Source organism: Heliangelus exortis, chromosome 12 (assembly GCF_036169615.1).
Source record: "Heliangelus exortis chromosome 12, bHelExo1.hap1, whole genome shotgun sequence".
Classification (NCBI taxonomy): Eukaryota; Metazoa; Chordata; class Aves; order Apodiformes; family Trochilidae; genus Heliangelus; species Heliangelus exortis.
In genome coordinates, this window is record NC_092433.1 from 7,366,371 (window position 1) to 7,386,465 (window position 20,095).

At 42.0% G+C, this 20,095-nt stretch overlaps 1 protein-coding gene across 1 annotated transcript in view; it reads left to right on the forward strand.

The window, feature by feature from the left end:
* Window positions 1-20,095, forward strand: part of FANCD2 (FA complementation group D2) — a 40,377-nt gene that overhangs the window by 10,674 nt on the left and 9,608 nt on the right. Inside the window, exons 14-34 of the mRNA XM_071755805.1 lie at window positions 679-714; window positions 1,107-1,250; window positions 1,999-2,133; window positions 3,532-3,663; window positions 5,416-5,523; window positions 6,516-6,625; window positions 7,469-7,529; window positions 8,227-8,352; window positions 9,680-9,753; window positions 9,842-9,982; window positions 10,945-11,045; window positions 11,353-11,468; window positions 12,409-12,517; window positions 13,531-13,629; window positions 14,124-14,233; window positions 14,908-15,054; window positions 16,104-16,220; window positions 17,087-17,215; window positions 17,412-17,530; window positions 18,502-18,615; window positions 19,167-19,294. Of these exons, the coding sequence (XP_071611906.1) occupies window positions 679-714; window positions 1,107-1,250; window positions 1,999-2,133; window positions 3,532-3,663; window positions 5,416-5,523; window positions 6,516-6,625; window positions 7,469-7,529; window positions 8,227-8,352; window positions 9,680-9,753; window positions 9,842-9,982; window positions 10,945-11,045; window positions 11,353-11,468; window positions 12,409-12,517; window positions 13,531-13,629; window positions 14,124-14,233; window positions 14,908-15,054; window positions 16,104-16,220; window positions 17,087-17,215; window positions 17,412-17,530; window positions 18,502-18,615; window positions 19,167-19,294 (2,356 nt within the window). The remainder of the gene's footprint in view (window positions 1-678; window positions 715-1,106; window positions 1,251-1,998; window positions 2,134-3,531; window positions 3,664-5,415; window positions 5,524-6,515; window positions 6,626-7,468; window positions 7,530-8,226; window positions 8,353-9,679; window positions 9,754-9,841; window positions 9,983-10,944; window positions 11,046-11,352; window positions 11,469-12,408; window positions 12,518-13,530; window positions 13,630-14,123; window positions 14,234-14,907; window positions 15,055-16,103; window positions 16,221-17,086; window positions 17,216-17,411; window positions 17,531-18,501; window positions 18,616-19,166; window positions 19,295-20,095) is intronic.

The window sequence follows — 20,095 nt, forward strand, 5'->3', positions numbered from 1 at the left end:
TAGTATCAAAAGCCAAATGTTAGCCCTTTGTTTTGCTGATACAGATGTCATTCTGTGTTCCAAATTAGCAGTGCTTTTTCAGGAGTCTGCTTTCTTCCTATGTTACTAATTTCAAAGTGTTGCAAGATGGCCACTGGGCTCCTCTGTACAGACTCCGAATCTTGAAAAGCAAGATCAACATGGTTCTGCATGTTTTCAAGAGAGTTTTGGAAAAAATAGAGGGTTTTTTTTCTGTCTGCAAGAGAGCAAAAATGTTGTTGGGATAGCGATGTATATTGAGACTGAGTGGTGTGAAGCCTTAAGATGCTTGAAAATGTCCAGATAGAAAATACTGTTTACTGGTATTGGATTAAATTTAATTTTTAACTGCATTTCAGTGTAAAACATGAAACTTTCTTGTTCTCAGCCTTTCATTGCTCAGTACCTTAGTTCTTTTTCAAGTCTGATGCTATTTGAGAATGTTCTCATTCAAGATGCATTTTCATGCCTGTTTATTTTGAGTGCTTTCTGGGTTCTTTGCTGTTGGGGAGATCCAGTTTGTTGGCTTTGATAGCTGTCCTGTTGTATAGGAGAGAAGTCTCTGAGAAGTATTTCTTTTGGTATCTGCCTTTTTTTGGTTAGGTTTTGGAATATATATCATACTCTATCATAACAGCTTTCTTGTTTTTTTGCTCTAAGGCCATTGAGAACAGCACATCTGAATCTGACCACAAGGTAATACTTCTAACTCTACACTTGTCACTGGGAGTGCCCTCTTCTGCTCGTGTTTTTGTGGGCTTTCTTTGTGGTTGTAGATGAAAAGATGTTTCTAGTTGGAGGAGAAACTGCCAGTCATGTTTCATGGGTGGTTCTTAATGGTATTTGAGTTGTTGCTAGTATAACAGCTGTGCATTTTCTTAGTAACTCTTAGTTCATCCATTTGAAATGTCAAGGGACAGGAGTTATCCTGGTTTAATTCTGTCCTATTGGACTGATGTGGCTGTCAGGCCTTTTTGAGCTCTTTATTTTCTTCTCAGTTTTGATTTCAAAGTGTCATAGTCAACATAGTTGTCTGGAATGTATAATATCTTTTCAGCATAAAAATTGGTGATTATTTCTCCAAAAAGGTTCTGGATCTGATAGTTTTGCTGCTAATCCATTCTACAAACACCAGGAACAGGAAGCAAACTGAGAAAGTATTGAAGAACAAAATTCGAGTGGGCTGCATGCCAGAACAGCTGATGCAGAATGCCTTCCAAAATCATTCAATGGTCAGTGCTGATTTTGTTTTGGAACTCCCTCTTTTTTTTAATCTCTCAAAGATCTCATCAGATGATGATTTAACCCTGTGCTGCATTATTTATACTACTTTTGTTCTGTACACTTAGTTATGTTTTTTAGTTTGTGGTCCCAGATCAATCTCCCAAGGCAGATATCCTCAATTGTAACTGTCCTGTTGTTTTTTAAGGATGAGCTTTCCTCAGAATTGGATGGGCTTTTTATTTTGGTGCAAAACTTCTTAGCCTAAGAGATGTGCTCTAGTCCAAGATCTCTACTGTGTGCTCCAGGCATGCTGTTGTCTCATGCAGTATTTTTAGAGCTTCATATGTTTATGTGCATGGCTTTTCAAGTGTAATAGTTTCTTGGTCTAAATATGTTTGTATATGTGTTGGGCATATGGAATCACAGAATAGTTTTGGTTGGAAAAGACTTTTTAAGATCATCAAGTCCAACCATTAACCCAGCAGTGCCAAGTCCACCACTAAGCCACATCCCTAAGCACTAAATCTGTACCTTTGTAATGTAAATCCTTTGTGTGGAGAAGGTTGAAGAAACCCATTCTGGTGTGGCTTACCTTTGCCTGTTTGTACAAGGGAGAAATGTCAGAGAAGACAGGAAAGCACCTACTAAACTAGAAAACCCTTTTGGGATAAACTTGGGCACATTCTTTGTTTAGAGAACTGAGTGTGTTGAAAACAAGCAGCAATAATCTTCTCTCACTTGCTGTCTGTATTTCAGGTTATCAAAGACTTCTTCCCTTCAATCTTAGCACTAGCTCAGACATTCCTGCACTCTACACATCCAGCCATAGTCTCCTTTGGCAGCTGCATGTACAAACAAGCTTTTGCAGCCTTTGACTCTTACTGCCAGCAGGTACAGTGTGATGGATGGCACCTGTTTTATTTGTGTTTGCACTATGTTCTAGAATGTATGTCATGAACCTTTAGGGAGAGAGGATTTGAGGCAATCGGAAGCCATTGGAGAGAGCTCTGTGCTGTAGAGTAGGCCAAGCAGAAGATGGGGAACAGTTACAGCAAGACTCTGGTAGCAAGTGACTCAAGCACAGAGGCTGCTGGGAGAAGCAGGGAGCAAACAGGCCACAAAAGAGGAGAGCAAAAAATATCTGTGGAACAGAGGAGACCAAGCTTGGCTTGCTGCAATTCAGAAAGCAAACAAGTACACTGGCATATAGCTGGGAAGTCAGGACTGGCCCCCGTGGTCACAGAGGAAAATTGTTCATAAGCCCATGCTGTTCTTAGCTATTCACTTTGAGCATCATCATCTGTTTTAAAAAGCCATTGTTGTAGTTAACATTGAAATATGTTCCCTGTCCTTGGATGGCTTACTGTGATGAAAAAGTTTACAGTTTCCCCTCAGAGCTCTGACCAACTTGGACTCCTGTACACTGAAATAAGCACAGACTAGACTTGCAGCTCTAAGTCCCTACAGATGTGCTGACATGAAAAATAATTGGGAACTGAAGACAGCTCTGCACAAGCTTTTGAATATATTTGGACTTTTTTGGGACACAGTCTGTTTATAATTAAGACTCTTTCCAACATTGTGATTCTATTACTTATTACATCACACTTAACAAGTAGACAAACAAAAAAGCAACTGGGAAACACTTGAGATGTGAAGGCATACAATGTCTAGTTTGTGTCAATGCCTCAAACTAGAGAGCCTAGTGATATTCTGAGATGCTAAGAGTTCCAAAAAAGATGACTGTATTAGCAATGGTGACACAGAAAAGACCTAGAGTCACAGACATTGGATGGGGAGTGGAGAGCCCTGTCCAGAAGTCAACTGAAGTAAGGCTTTAAGAAGATTTTCCAAATAAAAATGTCAATTTTGAACTGCTGGTGATAAAGATTATTAAGACACTGGATCTGCTGAAGTTAAGTTAGTTTATTCCCAGGTAAGATGCAGTATTTTGTGCACCAAAGAAAATAGGGTAGTTTTTATCATTATAGGTGATAGTAGCAAAGAGCAGATGCTGCAGCAGTGTTAGTAAGCAGGCAGGAAATAGTTGGTGAAGAGCTTCTTTATGGAATTATGATACCTTTTAGAACCAAATAAAATTTAGGCTCAAGGAGAAGAATATTGTGGATATCAAGAATTAAAAAGCCAACTGAGAAGGGACTAGCAGTAATATTGTTGAGTTTCAGAGTGATTATCTGTACTTGGTCCAGGTATTTCGTAGCAGTAGAACAGGGCAGACATTTTCCTGTTGACATTTCACTATGTTTTTTCTGGGGGCTTTTTCCACAGGAGGTTGTGTCTGCTTTGGTGACTCATGTGTGCAGTGGAAATGAGACAGAATTGGACATTTCTCTGGATGTGCTCACTGATTTGGTGGTGCTGCACACATCCCCTCTGATGCGCTATGCCACCTTCCTGAAGGTATGAATATTTCTCAGAGGACTGTTCATTTCAGGACTCTTTCACCACTTTTCCCCAGATCCAGAATAGGTCAGTGATGATAGAGGTGATGAAACAGCTCATGCCTTTAAAGCTGCCTGTCTTGAGAAATGGTGTGGTCAGAAATGAAACATATCTGCTCTGAAAGGGTGGGCTGTAAGATAGGACTACATGAATTTTTGACAGGGGAAAGTTAGATTTGCAAAGGAAAATTCCCTGTAACTGGAATATGCTTTAATTCCAGGCATGGAATAATACCTGTGAGTGAAGGAAAATGCTGTCTTTGTTAACAACAGCTATTTCAAACACTTGGCAAAAACCTGACCCTTATGTGTACTGTCTGTCTACATAGCCAGTCAAATAGCCAGTATTTGATTCCTAAAACCAAACTCCTGGCAGGTGTGAGAAAAAGACTTATGTCCTAAAATTTAAAAGAGGTACTCAATAGGGATAAAAAAAAAATGGGTTCTGACCTCTTGAATGTGACAATCAGGGTCAGGCCAGCCCAGCTGCTTGTTTCCAAAAGCAGTAGAAGTGGAGATGGAAGGAAGAGCAAAACAGCAAGGCAAGCAGGTAGCAATGCTTTTCTTGAACACCCCTCCATCTGTGGTATTTAGTAGCTTAAGGACAACCTGTGTTTAAGAGCCCTTGAAGAGTATGGGTATGGGTATGGGTATGGGTATGGGTATGGGTATGGGTATGGGTATGGGTGTTCCTCCCACCCCTCTGATGTTTCTGGTGTCCAGTTGGTGGTGTGGGTGGATTCTGCAGTTTAAATATGCACTGTGGAGAAGCTATATATATTTTTTCCTGCTTAGCTGGTTTATTGTTAAATTTAAATCACCTGCTTAAAATATGCTAAAAAGGCATTAAGATCTGCATCAGAGTTTGCAGTGCAATGTCACACATTCAATGGGTGTAACAGGAAGAAGCAGGACTCGCTTGGCTCCTGGCAGAGGGAGGATGTGATAAAACCTTAGGGTTGAAAGTAGTCCTTGAAAGACAACCAAAAAATCTTGCTCGTGTTTGTATGCATTGTCAGAAGTGCAGAGGGGAGTACTTGCCCACAGCAGCCCACAGAGACCTGCTGACTTTCCTCCTGCCCTTGTTTGCATGTTCTTGTGCTGGAGGATCATTTAGAGTTTATAATTTTTGGGGGCTGATCCTCGATACGAAACTTGTATGTGAAAGATATGAATTGATGCTCTGGCCAGACCTCAAAGCCTGGCAGTGCACCGTGTTGAGTGTGCACCTCAGAATGCTCAGCTGAGGCACAGTTGGACTGTTTTTCACTGAAGCACTGGAAGAAGAAATACCCTGAGAATGCCAGGCAGAACAGGAAATTTTACTCTCAGATTGTTAACCATTTGACTGTTACAGGGCCTGTGATAGAAATATTAGCAAAAACCCCGTAATGTTTATTTTGTCAAATACTCTGCTGTGACCAAGCCTGTGGCAGAAGATAAATAGCTGTCACTAATGGGATTACTTATGCTTATGGTAGTCAGTTCATTCTTTCCCATTCAGCCTCTGTTAAAATGAACTGCAGTATTTATGGCCAGAGCAATAATTCTGCATTTATGTTTATTTAATTTGAATATAGCTTTTTCTTGCCTGTACAGAAAAAGGTAAAGTTAATTGGCTTCCCTGCAGCTGACAATTAGTATATTATTGGAAACATGGAAAGGAATTCTTGATATATATCTGAGCTAGTTTGTGTCTTCTCTCTTACAGACTATTTTAGACTCTACACAGAAACTGAATCCATGCCAGATCCGGAAGCTTTTCCACATTCTCAGCACACTAGCATTCAGCCAGAGGCAAGAAGGAAGCTATATTCAGGTAAGCAGAGACACAACAGAAAGGAGTTCAGGCTGTAGTCTGGGTTTTTTTTGCTAGGCTACCTTTGAGAGGTTTTGTTGCAAATAGTGGCCTCATCAATGGGCAATGATTGATGTTAGGATGTTCTTCAGCTTAAACTTCTCTTCTTCCCAACTGGCTGCAAGGACTCATCACAATGACACATCTCTCCCAGAAAGATCCTTCTCTTTTGCACATCTAGTAGAATGTTGGTCTCTAGTTGGTAGAAGTGTAGTGGTGGCAGTCCCTAATCTCACCTCCCAGTCAGAATGGGGTTGTCACCAACATGTTACTAGATTGGCTCTGGCTTTGTCTACCTTTGAGCCTGGAAAACTTGCAAAAGTGTAAATTCAGCAGCTTCTTTCTCAAGCTTTGTTTCTCTATCATTTGGAAGCATTCAGCAGGTATGGTTCAGCTTTTTCCTGAAATGTTTCTTTCAGTTCATCTGCTTTGTTTTTACTCCAGAGACAACAAACCCTCTCATGTTAGAAGAACTGAGCTGCACAGCACAGTGGTCTCTGGTGTGAAGTGGTAGATATCACACCTTTTGTGCCTCTAGTTTAGATCCCTCACCAAAAACTTGGTCCATCCCTCAGCTTCCTGAAGTTGACAGCATTTCAGAGGACAGTTCTGTAGCTGCCATTTGTGTGTAAAAGACTCCACAACCACCTGCTATTTAAAAAAAATGTTTTTCTATTAATTATGGATGGAAGCAGGACCAACTGCATGTTTTGTGTAGCAATCACAGCAAAGTCAAAGCAAGTTGCTTTTAATGCTGTTTGGAGCCTTATCTAGAATTGTGACCAGTACTTCCATAAGAAACAGCAGAATGTGCCTTCCTTCAGAAAGCTGAAATCCCAGTAAGCCCACCCCCTGCAGCCTTTGGAGACAATATTAAGTGAAGATGCCAATAGAACTGTGAGTGTTGCACACAAGTACCTGGGTGGTGATGTGGCCTGTGTCTTCCTTTTTAGGATGATATGCACATGGTGATCAGGAAATGGCTCTCCAGTACTGTTCCCAATCACAAACAAATGGGGATTATTGGTGCTGTCACCATGATAGGCAGCGTGGCATTAAAGAGGTAAGAGAATATAGCAAAGATGAATTTAAAATGCTTTCAATTTAGACTGAACTTTGAGTGGAACAAAGAAAGGAGGGTGTGGCCTTCTCTCCCATGCACATCTTGGTCCAGTACAGGAACTTACAGCTCTTCTCTGCAGTCTGTGGTGTTGGGTGTTACACCCTGTTCCATACTGCTCTGCTAATCCCCAAAGCATCCTGATTTTCTTGCTAATGGCTGTTTGTGGATTCCCTGGCTAGCACCAGCAGGACATATGACTTGGAAAAAAATTTTAACCCCATGGTGGACTGACTACAGATCAGTTTCTGACACTGCAGATGAATAATATCATGTGCTCCATGTTTTAATACAGGAAAATTTAACAGAAAACCAAGGAGAGAGGTTGTTACTGCTGTGCTGGACATTAGTGTGACAATTCCTGCTGTACTGTATAAATAATTTATGAACAGCATTCATAAACCAGACAAACTCCTGATAAGAGCTGTGACAAAGATTAAAGCACCTGGAAACTAAGAATCTGTCTGGTGTTGGGAAGCATTAGGTAGCTTGCTGATTTTCCACGTCTCATGAGGAGAAAAGCCTGTTTTAGTTCCAAGCCCTGAGTTAGTGGACTTCATTATGGGGATGACTGGAAGGTTTGAGGTTTCAACTGGTTAGAAGAAGCATAACCTTGAAGAATACATTGAGCCTTTTCCCAGCAGAAGGTCTTTTCCTAATAATGTGCTGAAGAGGATGTGTTTCATGCATAATTCTGTTTTCTGGAGCAGGAACCTTGTGTTTGTAGTGGGTTTTGCCATTTCTTAACTGTTGTGCAACAAAAGCAAGGTTATCAATTGCTTTCAGAAATGAAGGAGACAGCAGTTCCTTGGAGAGACCAGAGTTGAACAGTGAGCGTGATGGGCTGGTGAGTGCCAAGAATGGGTATGTACTGGAGCAGGGTGGGAGAGCAGGAACATCAGCAAGGATATGTGACTGGAAACACAGTCTTAGGTGAAGAAGTATGTGTGCAGCCTTAGTGGGGCTGGGGTTCTTGTACATTGACCACAGAGCCAAGAATCTATTAAAAATTGTTTTGGAGAAACAAAGACCTATATTAACTTAGCATCTGCTGGTCCTGCCTACAGCTAGTCCAGGACAAGGAGTACTGCAGCAATCTAGTGAAAGTCTATCCAGATGTTATTGCAAACACAAAGGAAAGAAACAGGACAGTCTGCTTCAGGAAGCCAAAGGCAACCTTCACCTTCCTCTCAGCTTGGCAGCAGTGCCTTTTAGGCTATCTAGAGAAACCACTTCTACTGTACAGGGTTGAATTAGCCTTGGCCTTTTTTTAAATTCCTTTTAAAGAACTTTCTCCTAGGCTGCCTCTCTATTTAAAAGCAGACTCTTCTGTCATTTTCTACGGGAGGTGGGCCAGGACCTTAAAAGACCCATGTTCCTTCTTAAAACTGACTCTGCAAGACCAGTCACAATGGGCTGTTGACCTAGAGATGGAGCTTAGGATATGCCTCAGAGTAAACTGGTATAAAAGAGACTGAAGGTAAAAGCTTGAGTTGGTTCCATTTACCTTACAAGTTACTGCAGACTGTTCTCTCTTTTCTCAGCTTTCTACCTTGCTGGACCTTGTGGGTTTCTGCTGTGAGCAAACACCAGAGGTCTTGGCTCTGTACTATGATGAACTCGCCAGTTTGATTGAGAAGCAGAAGGGGAATTTTGACTTGCAGCTCCTGGTACGTTGCAGAGTAGTTTGAATTTAATCACTTGAATGAATTCTTCAGAAATGTGCTGGTTTTCAGGCATTGGCAGGACAGTTGATTTGAGGATTTCACTTCAGCCTGAGGACTCCTTTTTTTATTCCAGGCATACTTAAGATCTCCTGGGAGATTGATCAGACATAAAATCCATTTTCAGCACTCTTAGCTTTTTTTGATTGTGGCAGATTCCACAAAGACTGGAAGCACAAAGAGTGCTTTAACAGCTTCCTTTATATAAACTTTTACATGACATCAAGGAAGCCTTTTTAAAGAAAATTAAATGACATTTCTGAGCATGCTTTTAAGATTCATTGATAAAAGTAGAATCTGAAAGAACTTTAAACTCAGTATTGTAACTGACTTTTGGTCAGACTACTGAGGCTATCTGATGCCTAAGGACTTGGAAGACCCACAGTCATTTATGGTAATAAATAAATAAATAAAACAGTATTTATGATAATAGGAAGAAGTTTGTGAAGGTCACTGGACAGCTCTTTGTCTTGGTGGAGAATCTTTTTGCATCTATGCTGTGGCTGCCAGCAGGGTAGCAAACCCAGGAGAGCCCTGAAGGCTGCTGTGATCGCTCTTTGTGACAGAAGTGTTCTTTGCACTTGCTTGCTACTGAATAGAGGAGCTGTGCTGGAATGAGGAAAGGTGACCAGGGAGCTGTGAAGTGCTGGCAGTTGCTCCAGACAGCTCTGTGCTTAGACTAGAATCAGTCTCCTGAGGTCCAGCTGACATCCTAAGGAAGAAAAAACAAAGGAAGGAGGGCTTCTCCTTTTTCCTGAAATGTTAAAGCAAACTAAGGTTCTTCTCACAACTTTTGTGCAGATTTTTCTGTGTTGTATCATTGTCTATTTGTCCAGACTGTCACATCTTTACTTCTCAATTAATTGCTTCTAAAAAAGTAGGCACGTAAAATATGTGGGGGACAGGGTATGAAGTAAAACTTTGCCAGCACTTTATAGCCATTTCATTCTGATGATCAGCTCTTAGGACAGAGAATCCCCATGGCTGCTTCCAGCCAGCTACTCTGCCTCTCTGCAGCACTGTGGAACTTGCAAACAAGCCCACATCCAAAAAGCAGGGAAGAATATGTTGTGCATGCTGAGCAGTGTTTCCTGGCTTTGTGTCTAAAGGCAGGCCTTGGCTCTCCTTGCAGTTAACAAGCTTTATTGCTGTAACTGTTCCAGGATACTTCTGGTTAACCATTCTTCTGCATTTTCCACTGTTGAAGCTTTTTTTACTGAGCTGAAGCTTTCTTCAACTTTTCCTGAGCATGTGTTTTTTCCTTTCATTATAGGAAGAGTTTGGGAAGAGTTTGGTGGAAGACTTCCCTAATGACTTTGTGGTGGACCTCAGCCCCACAGTGGATGGGTATGCTAAGCACAGGCTCAGTATTTGTAATGTGTCTGTAACTGAGAACTGGGATTGTCAACAGGAACTTGTCTACCTTCCCTTGCAGTTCGTTCCTGTTCCCAGTGAAGTCCTTGTATAATCTGGATGAAGATGAAAGTCAGGGAGCAATTGCCATCAACCTCTTACCAATAATGTCACAGAGTCAGCTTGGCAAGGTCACTGATGGAACAAGCAACCAAAGCAAAAGGTAATTTGACACTTAACTGTGGGATTCCTGCAATGGTAAAGGATTTGTTTCCATTTGGTGTACTTCACTGTGATCAGCCCTGCCTGCCTCTGTGCCTGATTAGGAGCTAGTCAGAGATTTACCAGTTTCCAGTGCTCTTTTCCTTCTCTCACTGTTAAAGTGATATTCACAGACATAACTCAAATAGGTCTAGAGGTTGGTTGGGAACTGTCCTCTGTTTAGGTGATCTTGGGTAAATCGTGCTGCATCTGCCTTGTTTCCCATCTGGCATGTGAGAATAGGAGCTCTTCCAATCCTATGGTGACATTGAATGCCATATTGAGGCAGCAGGCACCTTGGAGGTGGCAAAATTCATATTTTGAGCAAGAATTCTCAAATAGAGTCACGTCAGAGTGCATGAGTTTTCTCACTTTCAGTTGTACTTGGATAAAACAGACTGTGCTCCAGTGTAAATCCATAAACATGCAGGCACAAGTGAAATATGGCTGAAAAATAAGGGCTTTGTCTTTGGGGGGATGGAACAGGAAGCATGGAAGAATTAAAAAAGTCTGATTAAATACACAGAATGTGAGTTGCATGCTGCAAAACATTCAAGGAGGTTTCTCCACTCCTCACAGCCATATTGTGCAGTTTCTCGTAGTTCCTTATGAATTGCTCAATATTTATTTCTAACAGAAATCTGATATAAATTTATTTTATTTTATTTATTTATGATAAAAATCTGACCCCACTTTTCTTCATTACAGCTGTTCTTCTGCTCTTATATGCTTTTCTGGAAAACTGGTGATCACTAGTTTGTTTGTTTTTTTTAATTGTGTGGTACATTTCTGCTCTATGTCACTGGGACTTCCAAGAAGCAAAATAGAAGGCAAGGTGGCATGGGGAGGACATAATGGAACAGCAGTGAGCTTTCTGGAGGTACATAAAACATAGGACCCACTCCATTTCTTCTTTTCCCCCAGGGTAGTGTCACCATTATGTCTGTCACCCTGTTTCCGACTGCTGAGGCTCTACACTGCAGAGCAAAACAGTGGAAGCCTGGAAGAGATTGATGCCTTATTGGGTAAGGGAAATGGACCTTTTATTGAGTCTTTCTGGCTGACTTGTTCCTCTCCTAGATCTGCAAAGACTTCCTGCAGCTGTAGGAAGAATCGTGCAGGTTGTGTAGGAGGCTGAGATGCTCTGTTGCCCACAGGGTGGAAGGGAGGCAGGGGGGACAATTGCTTTGTTTGGGAATGGAGGGGCTGACAAGGCCTACTCCAAACAGCCATTGCAATTACTATGGGCTTTGGTAGGGACCTTATCTGTGCAAAAACCAAAGGATGGGTAGCAAACACAGTCCAACATGTTCTCCTCCTGCCCTGTCCCAGGCTGCCCCTTGTACCTGACTGACCTGGAGGTTGAAGGGAAGCTGGACTCTCTGTCCAAGCAGGAACGGGAGTTTCTCTGCTCACTCCTGTTCTATGCTCTCAACTGGTTTCGTGAGGTGAGTAGAGCCTTGCTTGCAGGTTCTGGGGTGGCACTGAGGAATGGCACTTAGAAAGCCTTAGGCTTCAGGTTTCCAATAATAGTTGAAGAGTCTTGTCTCATGGAAACTTTCTCCAGCAAGGTCCTGGTGATCTCTCTCTCTTCTTCTCTTTATTATGGAGCATGTGGCATATGAGAGGAGGCAGGGAGAGCAGAGGTTGTTCAGCCTGGAGAGGCGAAGGCAGTGGGGTGGGCATACTGAGGCCTTTTACTGTGGTATTCTGTTTCCTAAAAGCAAGGTTGTGCTCCACTTCCAGAGAAGCTGTGGGATTGCCTTTCGTGGGGATGCTCAATTCTCCACCTGTGTAGCTGATGCTGCTTTGAGCAGGATTTTGCACTGGAGGCTTCCACGGGTCCCCTTGTAAACTCAGTGGTGATTGTGCACTTTGTAATACACTACTGTGAGCTTACAGAAGGGTGACTTCAAGCAGATTTGGACCATTTATTTGCCAACATCAATGGTCAGTGGGAATGTTCCCTGCTGGGGTTATTCTGATAACATGAGATATGTCAGAGTTGGTGCAATTGCACATCCCAAGTCTTCTCTGTTCCTGCTCTACTCCCAGGACTGCCTATTTCCTGGCAGAACTGGGAAGCCCCGGGGGCTTTCCAGAGCCACAGGCAGCACAGAACTTAACAATGTGCTGTCTCCTAATTCCTCTTCTTGAGTTAGTATTTGATCTGGAGGTGTTGCTTTATTGCATTTACAGATTGCACCAATTGTATCAATGTTCTCATGGGCTTCTGAGGAGCTTTGTTCCTGCAGTCTGGATCTGGTCACACAGGCCACTTGTGCTGTTGTTTGCTTAAATAGGACTTGTGGGTGTTATTCAGAAAATAAATAGCAGTAATGTGGGTATAAATCTCTCAGAGTCATTGAGTTTGGTTTGTATCTCTAGGTTGTAAATGCTTTCTGCCAGCAACAGGATGCTGAGATGAAGGGAAAAGTTTTGACTCGATTACAGAACATCACAGAGCTGCAGAATGTGCTGGCAAAATGCTTGGCAGGTGAGTATGAAATATTTGTACATCCTGGGCCTGGGCCAGCTGTGAAGTGGTAGGGATTGGCTTAAACATAAGTGGAGAAGTTCATGATCACACCTACTGAATTTTTACAGTGGTCTAAGAGTTTGTGCCTGGACATCTGTTTTCAGTTTATTTGAGCCCAAACTGCCTTTCTCAATCACCTCCTCAGTGACATCTTTTTGACTGTTCCCAGGCAGACTTGGCAGAATCTGCCTCTGAGTATGATGGATGCTGGAGTAAACCAGTTTCTATCCTAAAGAAACTGTGTGTTTCTTTAGTATCAGTTTTTGGGAAGCTGTTAAGAGATGTCATAAATATCTGCTGCTTCCATCTGCAGTAGGCCCATGATTCCCTCCTGCCCAAATACTGTAGCCCAGCATGGAGACCCCAGGGCTCTGTCCCATTCTGATGACACAGCTACACAGACTGCCACAGTGTAGTCTGTACAAGTACAGAGATCCCATTCCCCATCCTGCTCTTCAGCTTGTTAAGGCTCAAGTTCATTAATGAAGGCACACACATGACACACTCTTCAGTCACAAGCACACAATATTGCTGCAGCCTCTCTGTTCCCAGCAGCCTGCCCAGATCCCAGGCCCTCTAATCTGTTCCATGAGTCTCCTACTCTGGCTGTTCTAGCAGCAAACAGGCAGACACACACTCATCTCACAGGTAGACCCCAGGCACAAAGTCTGTGGGACCAATAGAGGAGCTCCCAAGAGCTATGGCATCTTTAGGTACTGACACTGTGACCCTTGCTCACTCCAGTTGCTGTCCCGGGGTGGTTCTGCTGTAGTTGCTGGTCCAGTATTTACTCACACAGGTCTCACCAATAGTTGGCATTTAGCTTTTTCAGCACACACATGCAGGCATGCACACCACACACGTACATACAGGATAGTTACATATGGTACTTCCTCTACATGTGTATATTGCCTGTATTTTGTCACTCAGGAGCTGAACTAACCCAATTTCTACATTTTTGTTTCTTTCAGCAACCCCTGGCTATGTCCCACCACCAGCTACTTTTGATTCGGAAGCCCTGGAGGCTGTGCCATCCATTAATGCTCTTGGTACATTAAGGAAAAAGAATGGTAAAGAAAATTTAAAACATTGAAGTGAAGAGATGTGATGTGAGGTTTGACTGGCATATGGCACTGCAGCCCGTGCAGTTGAGTGTGTGTAAAGCACAGCATTCCTGGAAAGATCTCTGTCTAGCTTGAAATCTTACCTGATCAATTCCTGTTGCAGCTGAAGTGGACATGTAAAAATATCCTACTCCAAACAGGTGTGGAATAGTCTGTCTCCTTGGGAAAGCTGATGCTTTGTTTTTAACAGTGAAAATCCAGGGTTTTCATTGACTGTTTTCACCTGCTGAAGTATTTGCTGCAGCAAAAAGTTGCTCTGCCTTTGAGTTTGTGCAATTGTCTGGTACTGAGCTGTGATTCTGTCTTCAGATGATACATAACCTGTGCATGCTTCCTGAGAGCTGATAAAAGTACAACCTGTGTCGTTTTCCTGGCTGCAGGGGTTGTCTACTGTTGAACACAGTCAGGACTTTGTTTCTGAAGTCACTTTTCTCTTTCAGGAAGGAAAAAAAAGGCTGATGGCAGCAAAGCTGGCTCTGCAGATCGTTCTCAAGCAGATGACAGTTCTGAGGGAAACCAGGCTGATACTGAGCTCTCTGAGATGGAGAAGGTAGGTGTATAGTCCTGGGGGACTTGAAAGAAGACTAGGGGAGATGACACAGAAACATAAGCAAAAACTTTGAGAGGGGGTGCTTTAATTTCAAAAGTTAATCATGGTGGTTCAGTTCTGCTTTCTGATGCCTGCCTCACATCTGAATTTTTAAAATTGTCTGCTGCAAAGGCCAGTTACTCTCCAGCAGGCCTTGTGGTTCGGGGCAATGCAGATGTGCAGAACTATCAAGTGTACTATTAGTTACTCTCTGGATAAGAGTATGGAAGTTTATATTTTAAGCCAGTGTCCTGTCTCTCAAATTACTGCAATAACTTGCCATTCCTAGACTCAGGTCAGAAATTGTGTCATGAATCTGGAAAATACAAACCCTGATAAGGATTCTAGACTGTTTTAGTCATAGGTGCTCATTTTGAAAATTTTCCTTGAATTATTTAACCAGTGTATTCATGATAAGGTATCTATAAATTTACTAATTTTAATCACACACTAAGAACTATTTCCCATTCTATTTCTGATTCTGTGTGCTTGTCTCTCTACCACTCATAGTCTCTTAGTCATTTTTTCAGCAGGCACAAAATATAGAACTCTGTGTGAAAGAAATATATTTATTTGAGCTAGAAAGACTTATGGTCTTCAAGGTTGCTACTTTAATTCTGCTGTTTGCTTTTCAGACTGCTACTGAGAAGGAGGCAGGAAATCCTCTGGCACAGCTGCAGAGCTATCGCCCATACTTCCGAGAACTGGACCTGGAAGTGTTCACTGTGCTGCACTGTGGGCTGCTGACAAAGTCTATCTTGGACACAGAAATGCACACAGAGGTGAATGGCTCAGTGTAAACTGTACTGATGGGGTTTTCTGTCATGGCTTCTCTTAGAGGCCTTGGCCTTTTCTGTTCCATTAAAAAGTACAGAAGATTAATGTTAAGATTTGTTGGTCCAGCCAGGGCTGTGAGCCAGGATATTGCCTCTCAGGAGAGAATTTTTCCCCAAAGAATCCAAAGTACTTCAAGGAACTAATATAAGTGTTGCATAATACAATATAACATGGATTGACCTGATGGAAAGAAAGGGGTTTCAATATTGAACATTGCTAATCTGTAGGATGTTAAATACACCAGGAGTTGGCTTGCCTAAAAAAGAACCTGTGACACTTAAGTAAAGCCTGTCTTGCAAAAGGCAAGTGTCTCAAGGCATTACCAGGTTGGAAACTCTGTACTAATACGGGATTGGTGTTGTGGACAGGGTCCTGCTTGTTGTCTGCCAGCTTGTATAAAACTACACTGCTATGGATGTGGAAAGCAGAAGTGCTTAATTTTGTTAGCTTTTTGTAGGCATGCTGAGTTCATCTGAAGCCTAATTTTGGTAGGCTACAGTAAGATTTGTAAAATATGAAAAGACCACAAGCAGTCTGGAGTGCAGCCTGGCCTGCTCCAGGGACAGCTGTCTCTGCATGCTGGTCACAGGGCAGCTGGAAGATTGTTTGACAAGTCTCTTGGGCTATGTGGTGTTATTTCAAGTTATTTCTCAAGTATTATTCAATTGGTGAGTTTTGTGACTCTGGGCTGAAATCTTTCTTTTATTCTTAGGAGCTTGTTTACCATGTCAATGTATATAAATCAGTTCTCTCAGTAGCTGCTGACATCAACTGTATCCAGAGCACCAGGTTTGCTTCACGCTTTGAGTAACAAGAACCAATGCCTCATACCTGCAGTGGGGAAGACCATAAATCCCCACTATCTACTAACTAGGTCCCTGGCTGAAGTTAACTAAGCCAGAACACATACCTGAAAACAAAGGGGGTGAACTTGAGCGCCAGGATAGTACAGTTATGTGCTGGGTCCTGGCACTGACTGTTCTTGTAATTGCAGGCTTGTGAAGTTGTGCAGCTGGGGCCTGCTGAACTTTGCTTCCTTCTGGATGATCTGTGCTGGAAGCTGGAACATGTGCTGACCCCAAGTTCCACAAGAAGAGTGCCCTTTCCAAAGGCAAGTGCAGCAGCAGCTGATGGTGCAGGGCCTGAGCTGAGGCAGCACATCAGTGCTCTTCAGACCCTCCCTGAGAAATGTTTTTCAGAATTATTTTCACCTAACAGTTAAAAGAAAGTCTGATGCTCTACTGTGTGTCAGAGCAGCACTTGCTCTTTCAAGAGATTTCTGTACCACTTCCCTCACTGAAGTGTTTGCAGCCTCTGGTACTGTGCATATCTCAGAAAAGGGTGTATAAATGAAGAAAGGTCTTGTAGCCTCAAAACTCAAGTGACCCTTTTCTTAGCCCTCCCTGGGGAGACTGGCTCTGGTGTTCAAATGGCAGCTCAGGTTAGGCAGGCCAGATATTTGCTGGATCTATGTTTCTGCTGTTTCTGCAGTCTTCAGAACAGTGTGCAGTGTGCAGGTGCAGTGACTCCTTGCATTCCTGGCTGGTGCCTTCAGGAGAAAAATGTATGGCCCACTGCATTCAACCACGAGAAATTAACTGCAGCCTGATGGACTCCCATCATACTCAGTGTTCTTTCTTCTTGTCATTTTACCTATCTTAGTTCCCACATTCAGAGACTGTCTTCTCTTTGGGTTTGAGTAATATGTTGGACTCTATGATCTTAAAGGCCTTTTAAACCTAAACGATTGTATGATAACATAGAAGAGCTACATGTCATATAATTATTATTCTTTTCATTGAATGTTGTCCATTTGTCTGAGTTGTTCAGCAGAAGCCACTTCTGTGACCTGTCCTGAGAGAGTGTGTGACATCAGGAGTTACACTGCTCAGCAGCAGTCTAAGAGGGAGCACATGATGAGAAGTTATTCTCAAATAAAGCTGATGAAGTGACTTTAATTTTTTGTGTTTGCTGCAGGAAAGAGGCTCTAAGGATATTGGCTTTTCCCACTTGTGTCAGCGATCCCCCAAAGAAGTTGTTGTGTGTGTTGTCAAGCTACTAAAGCCACTGTGTAATCACATGGAGAACATGCACAACTATTTCCAGGTCAGTGGGCAGCAATTTTGACTCAAAAACCTGTCAACTTTTGTCACATCTAATGATATTTTTGGTTTTGTTTGTGGGAAAAAAAATGGCTTTGTTTTCTTCAGGTTTTGTAAACATGGGATTTACAGAAATGGATTCTTGTGCCATTGCTTTTCCATGGAATAGATTTTAATGAGTTATTTGTTTCATATTAAAGGCAATTGATATACAAAATCAAGGTGTGGAAGATGATCCAGGAATGAACATCCAGGAACACCAGCTGATGGCCTCTTGTTACCAACAACTGTTACTAACTTTTCGCTCCCTATTTGCTTGGTGAGTTTAAACAAAAGTGTATAAAGTTGCCTAAAGGAGGAGGTCTGGTTCTTGTCCCCCTTTTTTTTTTTTTTTAAAGTGTTTGTACCCAGCAAATGCCCTGTCAGACATGCAGAACAACACACTGCAGTGGCTGGAAGCTTTTAAGCACTTAGAGTTATGTCAAGCTTCCTTGGCTAAGGAACTTAAACTGTAGGTGATTAACAGTGAATGCACAATGTGGCACTGAACTGACCAGAACTCAGTGTGGTTTTGGATCAAGACCTATATGTCATGCAACCATATACTGGGGATAGCTCTCCAGCCACTGAAATGCAACAACTAAATTACAAACACTTAATCAGCACCCATTATATTACTGATTGTTAATTACCTTGAGTGTTAAAAATGCACTTCAGCATTACCATTATCATGTCTATGTGTTCAGTCTGTAGATCTAGAACACACTGGTATTTGAGCCTTTCCAGAATGCATATCCTCCTTGAATGTTTTCAGAGACACTGGTAGTTCAAATTAATGAAGTTCTCTAGTAGAAGATCTCCAGAGCCCTATTAGGTTCCTGTCTGTTGTTTGAGAGCTGTCTACCCACTATTACTGCACTTGCACAGCAACTCCCATTAGACATCCCCTGCTTTTCAGCATTGTTTTAATACATAAGGACCTCCATTTATGTGAAATTGCCTGTCCCCGTCTAACCAGGTCTTCAGTCTAACTGAAAAGGTTGTGTTAGGTTTGTACATGGTTTTCCATTCCCTTTAAAAGATAGTGTATGGATTAAGTTTACTAGCAAAACTCAGTTCTCAGTTTTTTATGTCCCTTTATAACTTTCTTATTGCAGGGTTTTTCTTGCATATCCAACTTCTTTATTTTCTTGATGCAAAAATATGCTCAGATATGTATTTGCATCTGATACTTCTTTTCCTGCTACTCTGATGATGAACTGGATTTTAAATTTTTTTCTTCCCCCTCAGGAATGGTTTTTCTCAGCGTGAAAATACTGACTTGCTCAGGTCAGGTCTCCAAGTGCTTGCAGACAGACTAAAGCCAGGAGAGACAGAGTTTCTTCCTCTTGAGGAGCTGATAAGGTAGAATTGATATTTCCCAAGCTCTGAAAAGGATGAATTCCGAGCAGTTTTCTTTGTTTTGTGTGGGTGTAATGGGTAAATGTGTGCTTGGGAGCTCTCATAGAGACCATACTTTGCTCAGAAAGCTTTATACTAAATTGAATGGCAGTGCAGTCAAACCTAATGAAAAGGAGCTGCTGGAGTATAAAATACACATTAGTCTATGAATTTCATTCATTTAAGTGGTATTTGAGACTAGGAGATTAGTGGGATTCACAGAGGAATTAATTTGTTCTCGGTAGCTGAAATTCCTACAGAAACAGGAGGCAGAAGCAGTATATAAAGATGTTGCTAGACTTGGAGTGACTGGGGCTTGAGGGAAGTTTCTTGGTTAATGAATTTTTATCTACTTGTGGTTGACTGCCCCGTCTTCAGAAGGGCACTGCCAGAGGCAAAATACTGGGAAAGGGAGACCTTGGATCTGAGCTGGTCTGACACTTTGTATTAACATGGTTTTGGGGGATTACACTATGTACAGTGTTTTTACCTTTTCCCTTTCCTATCATTCCCAGAGAGAGTTTTCAGTACCTACTGAACTTCCAGCAGAGTGTTCCCAGCTTCCACTGTGCCTTCATTCTCACCCAGCTCCTGATTGCCATTGCAGAGAAACCAATGGCTGGCTGGAAGAAAGAGAAAATGGGTAATGTGTGAAGAACCTTGAATCTCAGATTAGTTTTTGTGCTTTCCTTTGCCTGTAAGTGTTGGCTTCTATCTCTAGAATGCAGCTGTTGAGGGCAATGTTTTGCTTCTCTATCTCAGTAACCTCATTGGAGGAACAGTCCTAGGGGTTAATGACAGGAGCAGCAGTAAATCTATTGAAACATTTTTGGTATTTCTTTTGCTGTGCCTCAGTAAATGCAGGAAGGCAGACTCCAGCTCTCTAAGCTGGTATTTTTAAAAATCTCACAGCTTTTAAGAGTTTTAAGAACAAACCTGGTGTCCAATTTTAGTACTAATTATGATGTAGCTTGCTAGCATAAGTACAGATGTCCCTGACAGCTCATTTCAAAAAATTATAGAAAAAAACTGCAAGAACAGAGAGAGGAAAACCTGTGTGTTCTTAATTCATTCAACAAGTGTCTTCAATTAAGAGAGCCCTTCTTGGGGACAAGGTTTATTCTGTAAGAGGAATGGCAATAAAGCAGATAAGGCATAGACATGCTTGCAGGGAATATACAAGAAAACAACTAGTTGGTCTTTGCTTTGTCACACACTTAAAGACTCCAGACCCAGTCACCTCACCTGAGAGAAAACATTTGTCAGACTAAGACACCTCTAGAATTTGTCCTCTTTATGTTCTCCTAGCCACACAGAATTTTAAGTTCCCTACTTTGAGATTATTTTACTGTTTAAACTGTCCCACACTGGGATAACTCCGAGTATGCCAGGGAATAACCAATTTTAAGTAATAATTTTCTGGTTTTAAACATTTCTGCAAGAG